Raw genomic sequence first — 22237 nt, 5'->3', positions numbered from 1 at the left:
CACTCAATTCTATGGATTGGATTACATTATATGCTCCAGAAACTTGGAACGTTGGTCGTTGATTGTTGAGAATCCCAGAATCTCATAAGCTATGAATCCGATGATCACTGATGCCAGCGTGGCAGTAGAACAAGCTCTTTGAACATGCGCTTAAAACACGGTATGCGGGACCACCCAGAATCTGTCTTTTTCCTTGTATTAAACTTCTCGACTAAGAAAGAAGTTAAAAAAAAATTAAAAAAAAAAAAAAACTTGTTGAGTAAGGGAGATGTTACTTTTCTTTTTGTTTATGATCCCGCATCATCAAGTGATGTCTTTCTTTGCAGATTGAAACTCTGAACCAGCTTTCACTTTCTTTCTCGTTTCCTTCATCATCGTCCCTCTTCCTTTTGATCTCATCTGATTAATTTCGTTTCCTTCTCGCTATCGAAGATGATGAGAAGCATCGGTAGCAACAGCGATATAGTGGGATACAGATTCCACCCAACTAACGAAGAACTCGTAGACCATTATCTATGCAACAAAATCCTCGGCCATGATTCTCTCGTCCAAGCTATAAATGAGGTCGACGGTATTTGCAACAAAGATCCCTGGGAACTGCCCAGTAAGAAATCTAAGTTGATTGCTTGTCTCTATACTAGTTTGTAACTTTAAAAAGACGAGTGTTTTTAACTAATTAACTATGGGGTTTTGTTTTTAAGGTCTTTCTAGAATAAATTCAGCTGATCAAGTGTGGTATTTCTTTTCCCGTCGAGAGAACAACAAACGGGTCAAGAGGACTACCCATAGTGGGTTCTGGAAAGTAACGGGAAAGGGTCGGAATGTGAAGGGAAAGAGAGGGAGCGCCGTAAAGAAAACTTTGGTTTTCCATGAGGGTCGTACTCCTAATGCAAAAGGGACGCCTTGGGTCATACACGAGTATACTTTCACCTCTACGGTTCTTGACAACAAAGTGTGTTCTTTTCTTTATCTTATTTTCGAGAATTCTATTATCTCTCTTAGCTTTACCTTGCTTGTATGTGTTCATCAGTGGTGATTGATATTGAATTCAAATTTATATCCTTTGTTTAGTATCTTGATATTGAATGGGGAAATCTATAGGATCAGGATTGTTGATGGAGTAAGTCTTGATAAGTTAATTGTTTGTTCCCAAATTTTAACTTTAACTGTTGTCCGTCTTATCTTTGTGGAATTTCGTTAGTGATTTTCATTAGTTGGTTGGTAAGGTGGTCCAAATTGAAGTGCAAACTTGTTATAAACCAACAAGTTCACTGTTTTAAGTCATTTACGGTGGTTATTGATGCAATTGGAGGACAATGTTAAGTCGGAAGGGTAAGTTTGATGTGTAAGTTCTTTACGGGTTTTTTAATCATGAGAGTTTGAAAAAATTAACCGTCTATATATATATATATATATGAAATTTTGAATTCAAGGTTGCAACTGTATTTTACCCTTCCACCTGTATTGCAGGGCATTTTTCTCTGTAAATTAAAGAATAAAGAAGATGAAAAGGCCAACACGTCAAGTGTTGAAAGTTGTTTGCCAAGTCAGGTTGCAGATGATGGGATTGCTGAAGTAAGATGCTATGTGCAAAGTTTTCTAATCAATTATTTGGACTGATAGAATCATTCTAACTATTTTTGTTATTGTATGCTTCAGAACGCAATCATGTTTGATCCTGATGAGCTACTTGCCACATTGCAAGACTATGATGGCAGGGATGATGCTGAGAACAACTTCTCTTCTGCAATCCAACTGTCTATGCATGCGGAGCAGGTGACCTCTTGTGAGGATTTCCCACACTTCAGTGGTGAGCATGATAGGGTTCAACACATATCTAATTCCAATGAAGAGAATGATGACTCCTGGACTAGATATTTAGTTGATGATGACGACGATCTTAATGAAAGAAGCAATGAACAAGTTGAAAATGTGGGATCCAACTTATCCTCGTTTGATATGAGGGTAACCTGCCCTGGAGAGTCATCTAGAAAAAGATCACGCTTTGAAGATGGTGTACAATGCAGGGCCAACGAAAATGAAGAATGTCAAGCAACGGTAAAAAATTATCCCTTAACTGATGTTGAACAAATAAGGAAGAAGTGATATTATATAGAAGTAAAGGAGATATTAGAAGTAGATAGAAAGAATTACCTAAGAACTTATAAAATTAAGGACAGAAAGTAGAAGAATAAGGGAAAAGACATGAGAATTAGGGAAAAACCAGAACAAGTATATGAAGAAGAAAATTCTCAATCTCAAAATCTCAATCAATCCAGATCGCAACAATCAAAATCTGCCTCAACTCAAAAAACAATATAATTATTTGTAGCTACAACATAATTGCCTCTCTCATATGGGTGACTTAGGATATGTGAGTATTAGTTATGTAGGATTTCAAGCTTGTTAAAATCGTCATGGTAGGATTGTGTTTTGTCTCTAGCCAAAAAAAAAGGAAAAGAATTTTTGCCTGTGGTTATGTGTGAAAGACCCGCTTTGTGAGAGTGGGCTAGGGTGTAAGGCCCACCTTGTACCATGGGACAGGCTTTCCCACATGGGAGAATTAATATGTGCGAGTATTAGTGATAGAGGATTGCATGATTTTAACAAGTTGTGTGCTCTGTCTGTGGCTAAAAAACATAATTATTTGTAATCGAAACCCTGAAACCTTAAAATACAAAATACCAAATGGAAGCACAAACCCTAATATTTGGAAAATGACAAAGTATTAAATTATTTATGGTTTTAATAAGTGGTGTTTCTGTATCTAGAAAAAAAAAAAACATAATTATTCGTAACTAAAACCTAGAACCCTAGAATGCAAAATACCAAATATAATCACAAAGCCCTGATATTTGGAAACTGGCTCAAAATATTAAATTATTTAAATAATCAAAATGTGTGTAAAATATTTCGATCTAATATGTAAAATATAAAATAAAGTTCTAGATAATATATTTTTCAATTAATATACTTGCATTCTCCGTTATTTTTCCATGGTTATTAAAAACCTAAAGTTTTGAAATGTCAAAACAGAAAATTTTCTGGTAGGATCCATGGATGGTATCAATTTAAGAACTATAATCAACAACGATAGGTTGAATCTCAACAACTGGAATAATCAAGTCAAGGGATGAAGGGTTGTAGTTGATGGATTTTCTAAAATGACTCCTATTATATGTAAAATATAAAATAAAGTCCTGGATAATATAATCTAATTCAACTAATATACTTGCATTCTCCATTATTCTACCTCGGATAGTAAAAACTTAAGTTTTGAAAAATAGAAAAAAAAAATGTCAGGATCTATGGGTGTTAGATATGAACTTCACTAGTGGAACAAGTGACTTCAACAAAGCAACTTGCACCTTGTTTTTTAAGCTTACTTGGACATGAAAAAGTCAATTTAAGAAGTGTAATCAACAACAATAAGTTGAATTTCAACAATTGTGATAATTGAGTCAAGAGATGAAGGGTTGTGGTTGATAGATTTCTAATGATGACTCATTTCATGTGTAAAATATAAAATAAAGTCCAGGATAATATAATCCCTCCACTAATATACTTGCATCTTTCATTATTTTCCCATGGTTAGTAAAAAACTCTAACTTAAGTTTTGAAAAGTGGAAGCAGAAAACGATTCTGGCAGGATCCATGGATGTTAAATATGAACTTCAACAATGAAACAAACAACTTCAACAAAGCAACTTGCACCTCCTTTTAAGCACACTTGGACTTGAAAAAGTCAATTGAATAACTATAATCAACAACAATGGGTTGAATTTCAACAATCAAAATAATCGAGTTAAAGGAGTTAAAGGAGTTAAAGGATGAAGGGTTGTGGTTGATAGATTTTTTAAGATGACTATTTTATATGTAAAATATAAAATAGAGTCATGGATAATATAATTCCCCAACTAATATGTTTGTATCCTCCATTGTTTTCCCATTGATAGTAGAAAACACAACCCTAAGTTTTGAAAAATTGAAGTAGAAAAAAAAATTTCTAGCAGGATTCTTGAATGTTAAATATGAACTTCAGTAGTGAAACAAACAACTTCGACAAAGCAACTTTCACCTCATTTTTAAGTACATTTGGACTTGAAAATTTTAATTGAAGAACTATAATCAACAACAATAGATTGAATTCAACAATTGGAATAATCAAAGTCAAGGGATAAGGGGTTGTGGTTAATAGATTTCCTAACATGACTCGTTTTATTCCATGTAGCAAAATTAGTTGCATCACATGTAGCTAAATTATTTTTCAAAGAAGTGCAGTTACATGACTTACCTAGGTGTACTGTATCTGATAGAGATTTGAAATTTATTAATTATTTTTTAAAGAGTTTTTGGAAATTATGCGAGTCAAACTTGTTATTTTCATCTGCCTTTCACCCTGAAATCAATGGTCAAATTGAGGTTGTGAATCATTACAATACTCCCCTTCATTTGTGAATTAGACATGCTTTCTGTTGCAGAAGATGGTCTTGATTTGCTGCAGCCTTGGCCTCCCTTAACTTTTCATAAGTTCTACATTGCTTTATACTTTGTCTTTTGGGATGCTCAATTAATTGTCTGCTCATTTTTTCATTTTTGTCAACAGTATGAGCAGGTAGTAAGTGCTTCAAGCACACTTGATGAACATGCTGGTTCAAAGAAATTCCAAGCAATGGCAATGGTTAATGCACCAAATTGGACGATAACTGCTGTAGAGCATGATCCTCATGGAAGGGAAAGCATGTTATCTGTTCATAATAAATCCAGGGAAATGGATGCCCCTTTTGTTGACTCAGCTGTTGATCTCCGTTGTATTGTTCGTGTTGCATTAGCAGAAAGTGTAGATAAGTCTTTAGTTACAAGATTCCACAACCCTCATTATCAAAAAGAAAGATCTAAAAATTTAACAGAGCAATAACATGATCCAAAAAAAAATCGCTAAACACGATACGTTTTCAGGAAAAATAGTCTCCCATGACAACGTGAAAACATCAACCTGCATCAAATGGAAACATGGCAATTCACCTTAATTAAGGAAAGGTGTTCTCGAAATGAAATGCTCAGGTTTATGTCATTTGCTCCTAACAAACGAGATTGATTCCTTTTGCAGGATATAGATGTACAACAAATCACTGCTGTTAATCTGGAAAATGCCGTTATGGACTCTAACAGGAAGTGGGAAACAGTAGAAAAAAACAATGGAAATACAAGCTTGCAGATGCATTTGAAGGATTCAACTGACTCTGAAAAAAAAAGGTTTCTTCATATGCGTAGATAAACCTTCATTAAACCATGAATCTAGTCCACCGGCAGTATATTTTGTCAATTCACTTGTAGGCATAGTTTTGTTTTTAGCTGTCATTTATGAATTGATTTCGATAGCAATTGGTCCTAGGAGTTGAAGAAGAAAGAAAAAAAAATCTCTTTACTGTTCTCCAACCCAATATCTATATTTTATCATGGCAAATCACTATCCAATTCCAACAAATTGAAGGCATGTGTCACCTAGGCATTGCCGTTTCACATATAGCTGATAGGGCGACCTTCATCAAATGCTTCTGTTACTTTGAGTTAGGTTTGTCCTGAGTCTTAATCATGAATCTGTTTATAATATCTTCATATTTTATATTTGCTACTCTTAGTTAGGCATCTTTGTGTTCTGTGTATACTCTGCCCCTGCAGTTAGTGCAAGGATGGCAGATTGCACTGTCCCAAAGTTTGTCATGCATTTGCTGAAACAAGGAACTAATAAGATAAGTTTATGATGTAACTGTGGTTTTGATGACTGTTGCTCTAACTCGACTCTTTTTCCTGGTGCCTGTATCAAATAACTTTACTCCGGAAGCTGTGTATGACGATTTGGTTCTTCCACCCAAAATTGATGATTGAAATTTTCTTAGAAAGTCAATTTTCTTATTGGTGTTACTTTTCTTCTTGTATGTAAGAATTAGGACTGAAAATTGAACTTCATTTGTTTCGAGAATTCACCTCAATACTCAAGAAATGCAAAATTATGTAATATATGAAAATTGAATGCAAGTCTCCTCACTGATTCTCTTAAAGCGCTCCACTTTATTTTGGGATGCCTTGCTGTTTATTTAATTTTAACTAATGCATCCGCATCTATAACTATGATTCCATGAATAAAAAAACACCTGCATACATATTAGTCATTCATGATTGAGATTTGCCTCACTATTTTTTTTTCTCCAAAAACTTGATTATGCATTTTTGTGCCCTGCTTATCACCTCTATTTTCCAACTCTTAAAAGTTCATTCTCAATTAATAACTTGAATAACACACCGCTAGAACTTGACTCTCATCTTTACAGAATCTCCCAAACATAGCATTAATCTGCTCTCTCTTTTACCCCTTGCTTCTTTCCTACACAAAGTGAATGGGAATACAATTGATACACATGGTTAACATTTCGAAGTTATCAGAGTGATTTAAGAGCTAAAACTATGCTAAAATGCCTTGCTCTTCATACAACCATTGCATGAACTCATGAACTTGCTCTTACCCTCGTAAAGAAATGGGGTGCTTGTCAGGGAACATTCTAGATACCCAACTTCAAAATAATTTCGAGAGGTTTGATTTTTTACATTCTAATCCTGATCCTCATGAAGATTCTAGAATCTAAATGAAACTCATTTCCCAAGGTTTGATCCAGTATACTTTCTTAATTACTATTGGTGGGAATAAAGGCTTCAGCCGTGGTTAGTGGGGAACATAACAAACTTACAAAAAGAAAGGCCACAAGGTGACTGATCAAAAACAGTGAAAAAAGAAGTATCAAGAAGAATTGCAGGGATGGTGGGGTCGTCTCGAACATGGCTATTGGCAAGCAATTTCTAAAAATCTCATGTAAATTAAATACCGGACTTAACAGTCTAAAGATTAACTGTTATATGATAAATGTCTCAAATACTTGTATATGCCTTAAATGTGTCATAGTAGTGTCATGCATTCACAAAGAATTTGCCACGTATTAATTAGTACACCAGATTATGAGCCTCAAACATCATATTCATGAAGTTGATCTCTTTTTTTCTTTAAGCAGATTAAAGATTGGAAATTGGAAAAAGTGCACGCAGTTTAGTGGGGTCAAGACGCAATCTTTCCGCACAAGTAAACTTAGTATGGCAGGAGTATTCTTACTGGCTCACTGTTCTATTTTTCTTCCTCCGGTGCTAGCTAGACTGCTCTTTATAATTCCGCTAACCCTAACTCTTCCTCATGCAGGGGGCGCAGAGCATTTCCACCAAATATCAAACTCCTGCTTTCAATTTGATTTTTCTTGTTTCTTCTTCTAGCTAGTTATTTTGAAACTCTGGATGAAATGAACTACATTAAGGGATTCAGATTCCACCCAACAGACAAAGAACTCATCGAACTTCTATGGGAAAAAAGAGTACTCGACCGTGATTATATTGTCCAAGTTGGTGGTTCCCCCGTTCAAGTCCTAACCCAACTCAAAGACATCTGCGAGTTCGAACCTGGGGATTTGCCTGGTAAAGTACTTGTTGCATGAAGTTGCAGTTTCGCATATCCACTTCGTAATTTTTTTTTTTTTTTTGCTTTCTTCGTTGTTGTATCTTTCAGGGCTTTCGGAGTTAGAGTCAGGTGACAACGCTTGGTATTTCTTCTGCTCTCCAAGATACAAGTACCGCAATAGTAAACGAAAAAACAGGGTTACGAAGAAAGGATACTGGAAACCAACGGGGAAACCTCGTGAGATATTGACAACATACGATGGAAACGAGATTATTGGAAGCAGGCAGACTTTGGTATTCTACCAACGTCGTGTTCGTGATAAAATGAAAAATGAAAATAAGACCCCCTGGGTGATGTATGAGTTCGAGCTCACCCTTAATCTCCCTAACCTAGTATGTTCCATACGCTAGCTGCCATGCATGGATCAGATTGCTTTTTTTATCAATAATTCGATCTCTTTGATCACAGCAAATCAGCAGTAATATTTGTTTCGAGCTGCATCAATGATGCAGCATCATAGTGGTTTTCAAGGAGTTTTTGTTGAAATTTTCCTAAATTACATGCATGGTAACCCTGTTTGTTTGTTGTTGGAATGAATATTAGCATATTTGTTATAAACTCAATAGAGAAAATTGATTTTTTTTTTCTGATAAATTAATTATAAACGTGATGAGAAAAACCTGGAAAAGTGAATTTGATGTAGTTCTGTTTTATTTAGTGAAAGGTTGCCAACATATACTTTTTCTTTTGTTCTTTTCTCTATATTTATTACTATAATAATAGTGCGTCAACATTTTTTGATGGGTGTAAAACACTTTTTCATTTATTTTTGTGTAGAAAAGTTTAACTCTATGTAAACTGAAGAAAAAATATGGGAAGGTAGAAGTTTCAAGCGTTGAAGAAGGCCAATCAAGTCACGGTTCGCCTTCTAACTTAGAAAACCACCGTACAAACAATGCAACTCCACAGGTAGATGCCTCATACGAAAATTCTTTTAAGTCATTAATTTCTTTCAGTAAATATTGATGAACATCTGAATATCTATTGCTTATTTCTCTATGTTTCAGGTCCAGTTAAACTCTAATGAGCCATTGACAGAGCCGGTAGCATTCACTGAATATGGTGAAATTCAATCTCAACTTACCACCAATGAACAGGGTAATATTGAATGTGTGGATTCACTTTTTGTTAATAATGATGAGTTGTACAGCACACAGAATTACTTTGTTGGTGAGAATGAAGGCCCGAAGCTATCCTCTGACTTCCAATTTTATGTTGCGGATAATGATATTCCAAAAGTAGGCTTGTGGGAAATACCTTTTTCTCGTCATTTATTCATGAGGGTGATGATAACTTCATCTAAAACCAAATTTTTTATTTTGCTATGATTCAGAACCAGGATGGCTTTGATAAGCTAATAAGCCAACAGCAAACAGCAACTAATGACAGTGTTGAGACCATAATAACTTCCTTATGGGGTTCGACTCTCGTTGCTAATGATCAAACCCACACAAAACAAGGAAGAAATCAACATAATACTTCCTTTGCTGAGCCTGAGAATGAGGGCTCTAGCTTGGCTTTCAAAAATGTTGTTGCAGAGGACTCCATTCCAATGGTAAGCTTTGTGAGAAAACTTTCAATTAAATTATTCATGCATGTGATGATAAATGATCAAGAACTACTCTGTCTTTATTTGTGATTCAGGTACATTCAGAATTTGATGAGTTTCTACGAAAAGGGATGTTCATGGCTGAATTAGTACCCATGCCAAAAGCACCTAAAAACTCTGATGGGGTTCAAAATCATCTGTTTAGAACCAATGAACAGAATGATGAGTTTTGGGATTTAATTTCCTTCACTACTGATGAAGTTGAAGCTTATCCCGAAGTTTTCAGAAGCAGCCAACAGAACTTAGCTGCTAAAAATGAGGGCTTAAACTTCACCTACATGAACACAGTGGAATCACCTAATAACACGTGCCCAGTGGCCAATGGAGTCTTCTAGGAAAAGCTACGCATCGAATCTGAGGGCTTAACCAGTGAGGAAGACATTGAGGCGGCTCCAGCTGTGGAAGAGAAATACACTTTTAATACAGAACAGGCACAATATGATCCTTATAATAGAGGTCCGAATACAATGTAAGTGTTACGTACAATTAATTGGAGAATTACAGAGATCTAAATAAACTTAGTGCCGAAGCATAGGGCCCAGGGCGTGTATCAGAGTGTAGTAAATGAGAATATGAATATCTATATTCTATAGTTTGAGAGGGTGGTAAGCAATGCCTTGGAAAATTATTATTATTATTATTATTATTATTATATATGATGAAAACAGATATTGTTGTGAGTTTCTTATATCATTGATCTTTCATTGTTAAGTCCAAGTAATGGTGAAAGAGTATTTGTGCTTAAATACAGTCTTCATACTAATTATTGTTTTATCAAGTAATGTCAACTGCATGAGACTTGAATTTGATTATAGTGAGGATAAAAAGTCAAGGAGAAATCGAAGGAGCCAACAATATGTTTTCTACAAATAAGATCTCATTCATGGCAGCTGGAGAAATCTTAGAGTAAACTTGAAATTAGAGCTGCAAGCAACAGATCGCTGAACCTGTGAAGTCAAAAATAATAACTACGATAAACAGAGAAATATATCAGACCAAGAACACCATAAATAGTTAATCCAGTACTATTATAAATAGTTTTGAGCAAATCCTAATTTTTGTGATGCCTCATCAACATTGTTTGCACCACCTAAAAGATCTCATAGAGATATACTGCAGCCAACAATCTCCAATCTTTTCACAAATGCTACCTCTAAGTTCCCAATTCAGCAATTTTTACAACTGAAAATATTGTCAATCTATCTCCTATCCTCCACTCTACTTAGTCCCTTCCACAACTTTTTTTTTCTTCTGCCATCTTGCAGACCTTACCCTCATCCATTCTTTTAACTCATGGGCAGGTCTCCTCCCTACGCAGCTAATAAATACTAAAATGAGTACCCATCAATAAACCTGTTACCAATAATTAGACAAACCACACTCTCAAAGTTCACTAGCCAGAGATACATCTAACATAAGTAGCCAACTAAAAGAAGTTGTAAATATGCACCTAGAGAATCAAGCTGATGTCTTCATCAGGTTCCAGATTGCAAGAAGAAAAGAACATAGAAACATATAGTTTCCAAGAATTACATCCACCAACATCTACAACTGGCATTAGCAAAGACGTTCATCAGAAATTATATACAAACCAAACACATCAGAAATATAGAATCTGAAATTTATCTGCTCTTGATAAGATGAACAAACCTTTCGATAATCCAAATAAAAAGAAAGAAGAAATGCTCATGGACATGCCCCATTCTTCCTCAGAGCTTTTGACAACCAAACTTATGTCTTAGATCACTAAGGCACCCAATTTATTATAAAGAATTGAAGAACTACTGAACAGTGTTAAATTTAGATAAATGATTCCAGACAATTGAACAACGACCAAATTTTCTGTTTTAATAACTAATCAAATAGCCAAACACATATAAACTGAATGGTAATGCAAAACAAAACAATTCAATTGTACCTGAAAATGGGGACTTTATTGGTTGAACACATTGTATCGTAGATGCCTATATGCTTTTGGATTGTGCAAGATTAAATGAATCAAAACAATCTACACCAATTTTCTTTTTTAAATCATAAACCCAATTTTGTTTAAACAAAAGCAAGAAACTAAAAGAAAAAAATCGAAAGGTTATTTGAGAAAAATGCCAAAAAAATTATTCTTTTAAGCTATTAGAAGGGCTTTACCATGAGCTCACATTCACTATACTCATCGGCAACTGCTTTACAGTTCTCCTATAAAAGAAAAAGTTTACATGAGTTAATGATAAAGTGGAAAAAAAGTGATTTTTACAAATAAAAAACAAAAGTAAAGCTTACACATTTCGTCCATCGAATGTTTTCCCGAGAGTATTGAACGAACAGGGTTTTGACCCGAAACCCGCACTGAGCACACAGATATTCCATTAACCCGAAGGATCGATAAAAGGCTAAACTTCGGTTTATGGATATTTTCTTTCAATAGTGTAGATTTGATGGTAAAAAGGCTGGACTTCAACTGCAAATTTGCAAAGGCGAAACTCATTAAATTGTTTGGGTCGTGAATTATCTGGGGAATGCCCAATATTTTGGGCCATGAGTCATAATTATGGGCTTTGATTTTTTCTTTAACAAACCACAATAAATTTAATTTGCATGAATTTTTGCGCTCTAAATAAAAAAAAAAAAAAAGATACCCTTTTACACCAATTAAAATTTTCTTAATCATAACTTTCATTTTTCAAACTTATTGAGTTTTTTTTATTCTATAATTAAAGATAAATAATCTCTATATTATAAATCTCATGTTTTATTTTCAAGATTTGATTACGAGATTTTTAAATTAAAATTTAAAATTTTTAAATTTCAAATTCTAACAATGAATTATTCCTATAAATATCGCTCAATATGTCCATTTTTAAAAGAACCCTCTCAATATTTCTAATACACTTACGATTCGTTTGGTTGAACCGAATAGAAATTCTATTCTTGGCAATTTTGGATGGGATCACCATTTCCATTATTTGGTTCATATTTGAGGTCAGAATAAATATTTTGTGGATGGGCTAATGGCGAATGGATAAAGAATAGACATTCTTAAGCTAAGTGCGGGTATTTTCAATTCAATGGAATAAGGAATTGCTTTGAAATTTTATTTCCCACCATACCCTTCTCTCCCCCAAATCTTCATGTTTGATCTCTCTCCACTCAAGATCTATTGCTCATCATGTTAGCCAATGTAACCGGAATAGATTCCGAGTGTTTTTCCTCCATTAAAATCTAAAAGTAGAAGCAATATTATTCTTTTTCTAATACCAACTTATTAACGGCTGTAATGGGCCTGGCTCGTTCAACAAAATTCAGAAGAGATCTGACACCAAATTAATTCTTGAGAATCCCATAAAATTCACTCACTTTCTCTATCTCACTTAAGAGTTCGCTTTTATATACCGATAATAAATTTTTTTAATTTTACAATTTTATTTAAAAAATTATTTCATGCTTATTTTTATATTTTTAATATATTTTTAAAAAATACGTATCTTTTTTATTAAACATTAATTATGGAGTCTAAAAATTTTATTGATTATGAGAGAGATAATCAGTAAGAAATCAAGGTAAATAATTGGCTGCATATATCGTTTTTTGCATATCCTCCATTATTGTAAAACTTAGATATGGCATTGAAAGCACAGAAACAACAGCGTGGTCAATGCAAATTTTCAGTCTACCGTCCTATTCCCATATATATACAACACCCAAAAGAGAGTTCGGGCATTCCACGCCTCCTGCAGCAGCCTCGAAATAAAGAGGAAAGAACGGTTTAAACAGCCCAAAAGAAAAGAAGTTAAAAAGGGAAAACACTTAACAGTGAAATCAGAAATGAAAGGAACCACTCTTTCTTTTTTTCTCTTTCGCCATGATCTTCTCTTCATCTGCTTCGTACTTGCACATGTGGTTTCTTTATCATCATCAATTATTATGCCTATTAAACCTAACCTATGATAAACTCTCTTTATAGGGTGTGGGGGACTTCAATTTCAATGACTTTTTTCTTTCCGAGTGTTGCTAGGAATCTTTTTTAATGAATAGTTTCACCCATCTTTGGCTTTCATATTTAGTATTAAAATTAAATATAATAATGTCCTATGCTTTAATCTTTCCAACATCTATGGCTTTAATCTTCATTTTATAGCACTAGACTATACTAGACCCTATCTTTTCACATGTTATGAAAGCATCATGGAAACATTAAAAGATTTTATATTAGGAAAAAATGGGGTTCCATTGAGTTGCTTTGTTTCTGCAATATTACACACATATATATGATACATTTTCATGGTGTGTTAACTTTTTTTTTTTCACTACTTCATTTGAAGAGGATCTTATATTGGAAATTTTAATTGATATAATTCTTTTAGATGATAAGAAGGTGTTTCACAAATAATATCATGATAAGATAAGATAAAATGATATTATGAATAAAATTATATTAAATAATATCATCTTATACTATATTTGATGTATACAAAGTTTAAAATAATATAATTTATTTATTGATCAAAATTATCCTTCAAAATTTATATAATTTAAATTATTAATATAATTTTTAAATATATAATAAGATATATAAATTTAATTTTATGGATTAAAAAATAACTTTTTTCACTTTAAAAGGATTAAATCTTCTTTGCATCCCATCTTTTTCTTTAAATACAAATCAAATATGATATAAGATAATTATTATTTTAACATATTCATCATCTTATATATTAAATATGACTTAAGAGCTTTGACTCAAATGACAAACAGTGATGAGGAAATAGCATCTCACTGTGCCGTCACAGTGAGAGAATCAATGAAAGAGTGATTGGAAGTAATGAAACTGGAATCTTCAAAGTTCAAACACAGAATGAAGGGATAGAAATATTGATGTTTATTGCTTCTAATCTATTGTTGATATTTATAAACAGAGAATCAATAAACATAAAACATGTTTATAATCTATTATCAGGCAATTCCTGATGTAATGCAACTGTTATATATCTAATTAGTCAATCAGCCAATAATGTAATCTGTTTTTTTTTTTTTTTTTGGTACAAGATGCTATAACTCTGTTAGTTTGATTACAAATCCATGGGAAAAGAAAGCCTAGCTAGCTACTCATTTCATGTTAAGTGAAGGCTCTCGGTGAAGCAAACACTACCAACTTCTATATATTCTTTTGCTTAATATGGCGCAGCTGTGTCTCATATATAAATGTATAATAGTTTGAGACTGGTGCAATGTTATAGGGAAGACTGAAGAATGGAGAGTAAACACAACAATACTATTTTATGTTAGTTAACTTGCCTAATCAAATGGAAGTTCATCTAGTGTAAACAGACACGTATCGATATGTGTCTTCGCATAGATCCTAAATACTGCAATCATCAATGCATATGCATAGTATTTTACATCTTTTCTTCAATGTCTCAAACTAATGAAACAATAAATATAAACCGAAATATTGATCATTTCTAGGGCCTCAGCAAACCGTATTAGAACACTGCCTTTAATTTCCTTCGAATGAAATTTTATAATATTGTTTATATATTGAATGGAAGTTGTAGCATTGATCAGTTAATGTGAAAAATAATACACCATGGTTGTATGTTTTTATAATAGTATTTATTTAGTTCGATATTGTACTGCATGGCCACAGACAAAAACAGAAGATCAAATTATATACTGAATAGTACATTATTGCACAACTTAGAAATTTATGCTTCCACAAGTAGGAAACCATTTGCACAAAGGATCGCAAAGCTTTTATCAGAAATTTGGTTTCTTAAGTTTGATCATCCGCATAAATCAATCCAAAAGCTTTTATTTTTCTCTCCTAGTTGTCTTACAAATTAGAGAATTTCTATGGGGTAGTGGTATCTGATAAACGTATATACATTTCTACGTAGCCATTCTATATCTAATACTGTCGACATGGTCAATTTTATACATAAGCAGATATCCAATCACCGAAATATAGAATTATGCACAATAAGTAATCATGGCTAGCTCAAAGCACGAAATCAAGTCAATGCATGATTCAGAATCTCAAAAACATCAAAATAAGACATGTACAGAAGTTGGTCAATCGAATGCCATGAATGATATGCATTTGCTGCAATTCAAAAACCTGTCAAACTATTCATCAAGGCTAAGGCAAACATCAATACATCTAATAGAGCAGCGACCATAGTACCACGTATGCACAAATGCCCTTTATATAGCTAGAGAAAAAAATACATACATAAATGAAAGTGGAAATGCATTTCTCTTATCTGATAACGTGAAATAGATTCCAGCAAGTGTTATATGTATTTGTTCGTGAACGCAATTCAAATAAGCAGGAAGGACAAGGGTGAATTCACTGCATTTTTATGCTTTACTACCATTTCAGTCAATTTTAAAGCCATATAATTCAGTAACCAGAAGCGAAAATAATTGATTGAGAATGTTAAGAATAAATATTTTGAGCTACCAAGTACCAATTCAGTATGCATAACAAGAGAATCAGACATCTTCAAGTGCTACTAGTGGATTTGAATGCTTATAAATTGCTGCTATACCCATCCTAAATATATTTATTATTAGTTGGATCGAACATTATTAATTTTAACCCATTTCATGTCATTTGAGAATCTACATCTGATGTCAAAGTCTACGCTAATTAATTTTCGTAGCAATCTGAACTACCTGCTGTTGCACATCAGTGTTTTCTCGTCCCTAGTCTTGTAATTATATAGTTGTAAAAAAGGAAATTTCATCAATAAGAACCTATGTAATTAATGGCAGAGTTTCTAGACAAGTAATTTTTTTTTATTTAGTGGCATGGCCTGTTCTTTTAATATTAATCAATAATTGTTAGATGCACTGACAATATTTGATGCAAAAATTAAAAATTAAAAAAAATTTTGAACAAAGCTATCTGAATTCTTACAAATATTTGGTGAAAGTCCAGTCTCAATAGACCTATCAGTTGGGAATCTGAACCCTCTTTAGCACAAGAGACTTTTTTTGTGTGTAGCAGACCAGACAAGATCATGGCTGTAAAGAGAAGACACGAATTACCAAGAAGTAGTAAAGGAAAATCTAACTGGCAACAAATGAGAAGTGATGATATGTAGGAAAATTTTCAAATTAGCAATAAGAATACAGATAATATCTTTTACAGTGCTTCAACTTTTCTGCTGCATTACCTGCAAGCCTGCAGCTTAGTTGTTCAGCAGCAACAAGCCAAGAAAATATGTATTAACCTAACATGGAGAAACGAAGGAGAGAAAAAGAAGCAAAGAAAGGTCCTTTTTTCTAGACTATATATCCATCAGCTACCCATGCATAACAGCACAAGTAAATGCATGTTGTCAATCAGGGAAGAGGGAGGGAAGGAGTGGGAGAGAATGTACAGATGATAAGATAACATATACCTATCCCAAACAAACTGGGGAAAAGCCAGGCCATGGCCTAGCAATGGAAAAAAAAATGATTTAATAAACAAGTTGGGAATATGCTTATATATCTGTATATGTATTATACACAATTTTCAACTCCATATGTTGCACCTTGTTTCATCTTTAGCTCTTCACAGATCCCAAACCTCAACTAACTAATGTACTAAAACAATATTTAAAAGAACTATAAATAAAAAGAAAAAACATACTCATATTGCTTAAAACTTATCTTCAATATCTTTCAACCCTCTCTCCTAAATCCAGTGCCTGTCGCAATCTTGATTGCAAGGCAAAAAATAAGAGAGTGAATGCAACCGTTCACTGTGCTTCTCTTCATCAGAGATCCAAATCAATGGACAAGGAAGATTTTCCTTTCTTTGAATATTCAGCTTGCATACAGGACAGTGGGGTATTATTATTATTATTGGACAATCTTGATTGGAGATCAGAAGAGGAAGAGAAATGAGGAGAGTCATCTAAAGCTATTGTGGCGTGAGGAAAATTCGAGGAAGATTCGTCTTGTGTAGGACTAGGACACTCCATGTTCACACCAAACAACCTTAGCCTTTTAGCCGCAGTTTTATTACCCTGAACGACTGGCACTGAATCAATCACCATTGGCTCTCCTCCTCCTTCTTGCACTTCCCCAATTTGATCATGTTGATGATGATGATGATGTGACCCAAACGATGACCTTGGATAATGCTGCGCCACATTGCCATAAGTAATTGCCTGATGCAGCTGTTGTTGCAGTTGCAGTTGCTGTAGTTGTTGTTGCTGTTGATGGTGATGATTATAAGGATAAATGCTGTAATTCAACCGATGCAAAGGCTCATAGTTTCGTGAAACGCAAATGGATTGAGGCAGCGAGTAGAGTCTACCCCACCGGACTGACTGAGGAAAGTTGAACTGATTTTGGAGCTGCATATGTGCAAGCGATGTTGGATCAGGTGCATTAGGCCTGCGCCTCCAATCAATGTATAAGTGGTCTTTTCCTGACTCCCCAATACCCCGTTGAAATGACACGACATCACCTGCATCAAGCTTTTTTTCCTTGACAAAACGGCTCCACCCTTTGGTCATCACATAACTCTGGCTACTATTCCAATACGAGTACCGGAACCGCCACGACTTGCCGTTCCGATCTTCGAAATTCAATAACAGCCCTTTTTCATTTGATGAAGAGTCAAGTGGGAAGTACTTCTCGGCATGTTGCTTTGGTATAACAAGGCGATTGAGCTTGCCTACATCGCTTGGTGTGACAACTTTATCAAACATGTGTTCTTTCTCAATAGACCTACTACCATCACCGCCTCTATAACTTCCAGTATTTGATTCTTCATTGTTGATGCCAAGTGAGAAGTCCATCAGCTCTAGTTTCTTGTCAAAATTTATTGCAGACTCTTGAGTTTTGCAGTCTTCTCGAGAATCCAGGGTTCACAGCCACAGGTTTTGATATTGCTCGGGAACAGTATCTTTCTACTTAGAAGAAGCAAAAGAAGAGGAAGAGGAATATGGGAAGTTGCTTGTAATTTCTCTTATCACTTTTTATCATCTTCGTGATGTTCATTATTACAAGACCCACAAAGTTCACTAACCCGCCTCCAAATTTTACCTTCTTTATCAAACTAGATGATATGATTGAGATGAAAATGCAACCATAAAATTGATGGCAAAATGGGAGGAAAAAGTAGGAAAAAAAAAAGGTCGGTCTAGATAGCTGCTATGAGACTTTTCTGTTTCTAAGGAGAAATAAAACTTAAATAGGACCTGACCTGACCTGAAAATTCCGGTTTCTTGGAAGTATGATTTTCTATTCTTCTAGATCTTTGAGGGCCGAGGTAAGCAAAAGACAGGTCTCTCAGAACTCAGTAAAAAAACGACCGGAGTCGGTGCCATCTTCTTGGACCAAAAAAAATACACACTGAAAACCCTAAACAAGACAAATTAAGGCCATGGAGGAATCAACAGGAAAAAGTTATTTCTCGTGGTTGACCTAGCATTTGGCTTACAAAGAAAGCAAAAAGGAAAAAAAAAAACCAAAAAGGAAGAAGAAGAAGAGAGAAGTGGCCTTGAGGAGGAATTAGGCTTTAACCCAAGTTTTTTTCTGCCTCCTTCGAAGCTTCCTTCTGTGCCAATTGCCAAAGCTGAAGCCTATATTTGTTTTTCTTTTCTTCTTTAGGTTCTTAAAGAGAGAGGAAGATGAAGAGAGACTGGTAAGGTAAAAACTCTTACGTAGGGGCCCATGAATGATCTGGTTCGACTCATGTGAGCTTGTCCTTTTCATCATTTTTGGTTTATCTCTATTATCTTCTCTGCTAAGACCGAAATGGCCAGTTGGTCTTTAACTCTCAACCAGCCTTTGTACTGATCAAAATTTGCCCACAAAGTCATTTCCCATTATTATTACTACTACTATTATTACTGCTCCTCTTGTTTGCTTACCATAAGGTTTTTCCTTCTTTTTATTTTTTTTTTTGGTTGGTTTTGGTTATAGACCAAGCCAGTTGAGAAAGAGAGAGAACATGCTATAGTTAGGTTTCGAGTTTTGACTTTGGCATCATTGATTGTATGCTGTAGCTGCTGGTCCTGCAAAGGGAGGAAAAGTTGAGGAGTGGTGAAGCAGACCGATCGTCTATCTTAAATGTTATTTGATTTGGGATTGAAAGCCATGATCAACTAACTTGATCATCGAGTCATTTATCGTAATGACTTAAGTTTAATAATCAAACTACTCTTAATAATTTTATTACAAACAAAACCATTTACTTAAAAGGAAAAAAAAAATTCTAATAGTGAATTGCTTATACTAAGAAAAAATTAATAAAATTTTCGAACACCGTTAAAGTTTTATTTGTAGCTTTATCCTAAAATTTAAACATGAATTATCTAAATAAATTAAATTAGTTTAATTATTTAATATAATAATTATTGATTTACACTATAATTTCCATTAAAAATATTTATTAATTTTTCATCATTAAAAAAGTAAAAATTTCATTATGTTTATAAAAATTTCATTTCAAATTAATAATGACATTGACGTATTATATTATAAAAGCTCAAGTTATAGAGAGGGGATAAATGTACGTACCCTCTAAAATTAAAATAATGGACAGTAAATATGAGTACTAAAAGGCAACCTAAAATAAACCCAAAGCATAATCAAATTCAATTTCATTTATACATACATAACATTTTTATTGGTTCAAAAAAAAAGCAAAATTTTAACTTTTAAGAATTAAGGATGACCCAAAACGTTTTAAATTAAAAAATATAAATACATCCATTGAAGATATTTAGTAATTAATAATTATATATGTAAATGAATTGAAGACATTTTATAATTAATAATTATACATGTACGTGAATGATGAGTCAATTAATTAATAATTACTGTATCTTTGCTTGATGAGTAGGGCAAATAATTGAGGAAATTAACATAATTTCCCCCTAATCGAGGCCTTGTTTGGTTTGTTGTTGTTTTTTAAAAAGGAAAATAAGGGCTCCTTTATCAATGTGTAAAATTGTGGGTAGTTATACGACAAAATATTCTTTCCCCGTGTCTGCTAATTGAGGATCTTTGGAATTTAAGGAAACGTGCCGTTTAACAAGTCTTTTCAACTCTTCACTTAATTGCAACTAAGTTTTTCTTCTTCCTTTTGGTGAGTCCATTCATATCTAGATTGAACAGCTAGCAAAATGATTGTAATAATTATTTATTTTTTATATATGGACGGCAGAGGTGTCATAGCCGGCGAGATCTAGTATTAATAATTTATATATTTATTTAAATTTTATTTAATTTAATATTTAAAATTTAAAATTTTAAATATTTAAATTAAAAAATAAAATTTTATATATTTATATATTTTATTCGAATAAAATTGAGCTCAAATTTTAATTTTTTATTTAAATTTTGACGGCAGAGGTGTCATAGCCGGCGAGATCTAGTATTAATAATTTATATATTTATTTAAATTTTATTTAATTTAATATTTAAAATTTAAAATTTTAAATATTTAAATTAAAAAATAAAATTTTATATATTTATATATTTTATTCGAATAAAATTGAGCTCAAATTTTAATTTTTTATTTAAATTTTAACTTAAAATTTAAATAAATTTACAAATTATACTCAAATCTATTTAATTATTTTTAATTTTTTATCAAATTGGGTGTTAACATATAGAACAATTTTATAGTTTAGGTGTAATTTTTCTATCAATAATATTTACTTCTTTCACTCTTAAAAAAAAAAAAATGTCTAAGCCCTTTTAAAACTTAGGTAAACTTTCGAGTGTAGCCTAACCCTTACAAATGTCTAATCAACAATATAATTTTTTAATTTTACAAATGATTTTAAAAAATATTATCATGTCTCTTTTTTAATTTTTAATATAATTTAAGGTATATGTATCATCTTATTAATCTAATTTTGTGATGTTAAAAAATCTCACTTATAATAAATCAGATCATTTTTCTTTATAATTTGTTAGTACTATAATTTTAAAGTGTTACTTAAAAATAATTTTATTTCCAAAAAACGTTCAACTTAACATTTGCCATTTCTTTCTTCTTTTGCAAAAAATAATTTATACTTCAAAATTACAGTAACTCTTATATGAAGGGCAAAATGCCTTCTGTAACCATTTAAATTAAACAATAAACAATTTTGTTTTGGGATCTGAAAACAACTTGATTGAATTCTTATTCAATTAAATGGAAAAAAAATTCTTATTCAATTGACAGAGGTATATATATTCCTTCTTATGAATTTAATTCTTAATTGAATCATTCACTTCATTGACTGTTTGGATTAATGGTTTAAAACTCTTTCCAATTTTCTTTGTTTGGATTAATGGATTAATGGATTAATTTTGAAAATCACTTGGACTTGACGAAGGGGGGATTGGGATTTGGGTAAACATCTTAGATTTGAGCTTTAGATTATTAATTTTGTGTAAAGGTTTGAGGAATTTTTTTAATTCAGAAAAACCCAACATAATCTTTAAAAATGACAAAAATAAATCCTAAAAAATAGTAATTCGGGATAAATCTTCTCTGCTTACACCATTGGCAATCACATACTTTCCATAAATTCTTCAATACCCCGATTATTAAAAAAAAAAAAAAAGTAATGGAACGAAATCGCAAAGGATTGAAGGTTGCGTTGGACTGGGATGGTTTTACAATGAATTGGGTCTTAATCTTCATACGTACAACTGAAATTTGCTTTCTGCAAACATAAATAGACATCAGCAGTGGATGTGGCTACTGATCCCTGTGGTCCAATTAGATCTTCCACTTTACGTGTTGGACAGAAACCTTCATCAAAACCATATATTGTTTTCTAGCGTTTGATGGATTTTGACAATCAAAAACTGGGTTCATTACCCAATTCTTATATACGCTAATTAAACAAAGTTTTTTTTTATTATTTTTTCTAAACAAGGAGATTTATTAGTAATAATGAAAGATTAAAAACGAGTAAACTAATTCAAAATTTTAATTCAATTAATTTATACAATCATTTTTAAAATATTGTATCTAACAAATATAAAATTCGAATTCAGTCTCTATAATCTTTTTTTCTATCTCAAGCTACAACCTCTTTATAAAATAAATCGAGTTTGTGCCT

The 22237-nt window shown here is 32.8% G+C and overlaps 3 protein-coding genes and 1 pseudogene across 22 annotated transcripts; 1 reads left to right on the top strand and 3 right to left on the bottom strand.

Moving 5' to 3' along the window:
* The first annotated feature begins 237 nt into the window (after nucleotides 1-237).
* Nucleotides 238-9884, top strand: LOC111304891 (NAC domain-containing protein 22-like). 6 transcript variants are annotated; one of them, XM_089749903.1, is made up of 7 exons: nucleotides 238-604; nucleotides 702-952; nucleotides 1471-1575; nucleotides 1660-2058; nucleotides 5111-5256; nucleotides 7065-7152; nucleotides 7247-7607. In XM_089749903.1, the coding sequence occupies exons 1-7, from the start codon at nucleotides 433-435 to the stop codon at nucleotides 7319-7321; spliced, it is 1236 nt and encodes a 411-aa protein (XP_089606029.1). In that variant the 5' UTR covers nucleotides 238-432; the 3' UTR covers nucleotides 7322-7607. The 6 variants fall into 6 exon arrangements, with proteins under 6 accessions (XP_089606029.1, XP_089606030.1, XP_089606028.1 ...); XM_089749901.1 differs by lacking the exons at nucleotides 238-604; nucleotides 702-952; nucleotides 1471-1575; nucleotides 1660-2058; nucleotides 5111-5256 and adding exons at nucleotides 8341-8467; nucleotides 8566-8796; nucleotides 8892-9113; nucleotides 9203-9884 and having other exon boundaries at nucleotides 7065-7141; nucleotides 7247-7515; nucleotides 7607-7853; XM_022901914.2 differs by lacking the exons at nucleotides 238-604; nucleotides 702-952; nucleotides 1471-1575; nucleotides 1660-2058; nucleotides 5111-5256 and adding exons at nucleotides 8336-8467; nucleotides 8566-8796; nucleotides 8892-9113; nucleotides 9203-9884 and having other exon boundaries at nucleotides 7065-7141; nucleotides 7247-7515; nucleotides 7607-7890.
* Nucleotides 9425-11706, bottom strand: LOC149512776 (protein ARV 1-like). 14 transcript variants are annotated; one of them, XR_016331076.1, is made up of 5 exons: nucleotides 11445-11475; nucleotides 11313-11360; nucleotides 10818-10882; nucleotides 10618-10718; nucleotides 9425-9563 (listed from the first exon to the last, which is right to left on the bottom strand). XR_016331076.1 is itself a non-coding variant. In XM_089749915.1 (4 exons), exons 1-3 carry the CDS (start codon nucleotides 11529-11531, stop codon nucleotides 10618-10620), a joined length of 225 nt encoding a protein of 74 aa, XP_089606041.1. In that variant the 5' UTR covers nucleotides 11532-11620; the 3' UTR covers nucleotides 9425-9563. The 14 variants fall into 14 exon arrangements, 5 of the variants coding, with proteins under 5 accessions (XP_089606041.1, XP_089606044.1, XP_089606045.1 ...); XR_016331067.1 differs by lacking the exon at nucleotides 10818-10882 and having other exon boundaries at nucleotides 11445-11536; XR_016331072.1 differs by having other exon boundaries at nucleotides 10618-10882.
* Nucleotides 11707-15915: 4209 nt separating this feature from the next.
* On the bottom strand, nucleotides 15916-16931 carry LOC149512775 (uncharacterized; annotated as a pseudogene).
* Nucleotides 16068-18998, bottom strand: NGA1 (AP2/B3-like transcriptional factor family protein). 2 transcript variants are annotated; one of them, XR_016331063.1, is made up of 2 exons: nucleotides 16804-18102; nucleotides 16068-16190 (listed from the first exon to the last, which is right to left on the bottom strand). XR_016331063.1 is itself a non-coding variant. In XM_089749897.1 (1 exon), the coding sequence occupies exon 1, from the start codon at nucleotides 17960-17962 to the stop codon at nucleotides 16931-16933; it is 1032 nt and encodes a 343-aa protein (XP_089606023.1). In that variant the 5' UTR covers nucleotides 17963-18998; the 3' UTR covers nucleotides 16630-16930. The 2 variants fall into 2 exon arrangements, 1 of the variants encoding a protein (XP_089606023.1); XM_089749897.1 differs by lacking the exon at nucleotides 16068-16190 and having other exon boundaries at nucleotides 16630-18998.
* Nucleotides 18999-22237: the final 3239 nt, after the last annotated feature.

The sequence above is a fragment of the Durio zibethinus genome, chromosome 21 (genome assembly GCF_047325235.1).
Source record: "Durio zibethinus cultivar Kanyao isolate XHJ-2024 chromosome 21, ASM4732523v1, whole genome shotgun sequence".
NCBI classification, from domain to species: domain Eukaryota; kingdom Viridiplantae; phylum Streptophyta; class Magnoliopsida; order Malvales; family Malvaceae; genus Durio; species Durio zibethinus.
Note: the sequence above shows the minus strand (reverse complement) of the source record. Positions and strands in the feature narration are given on the sequence as shown.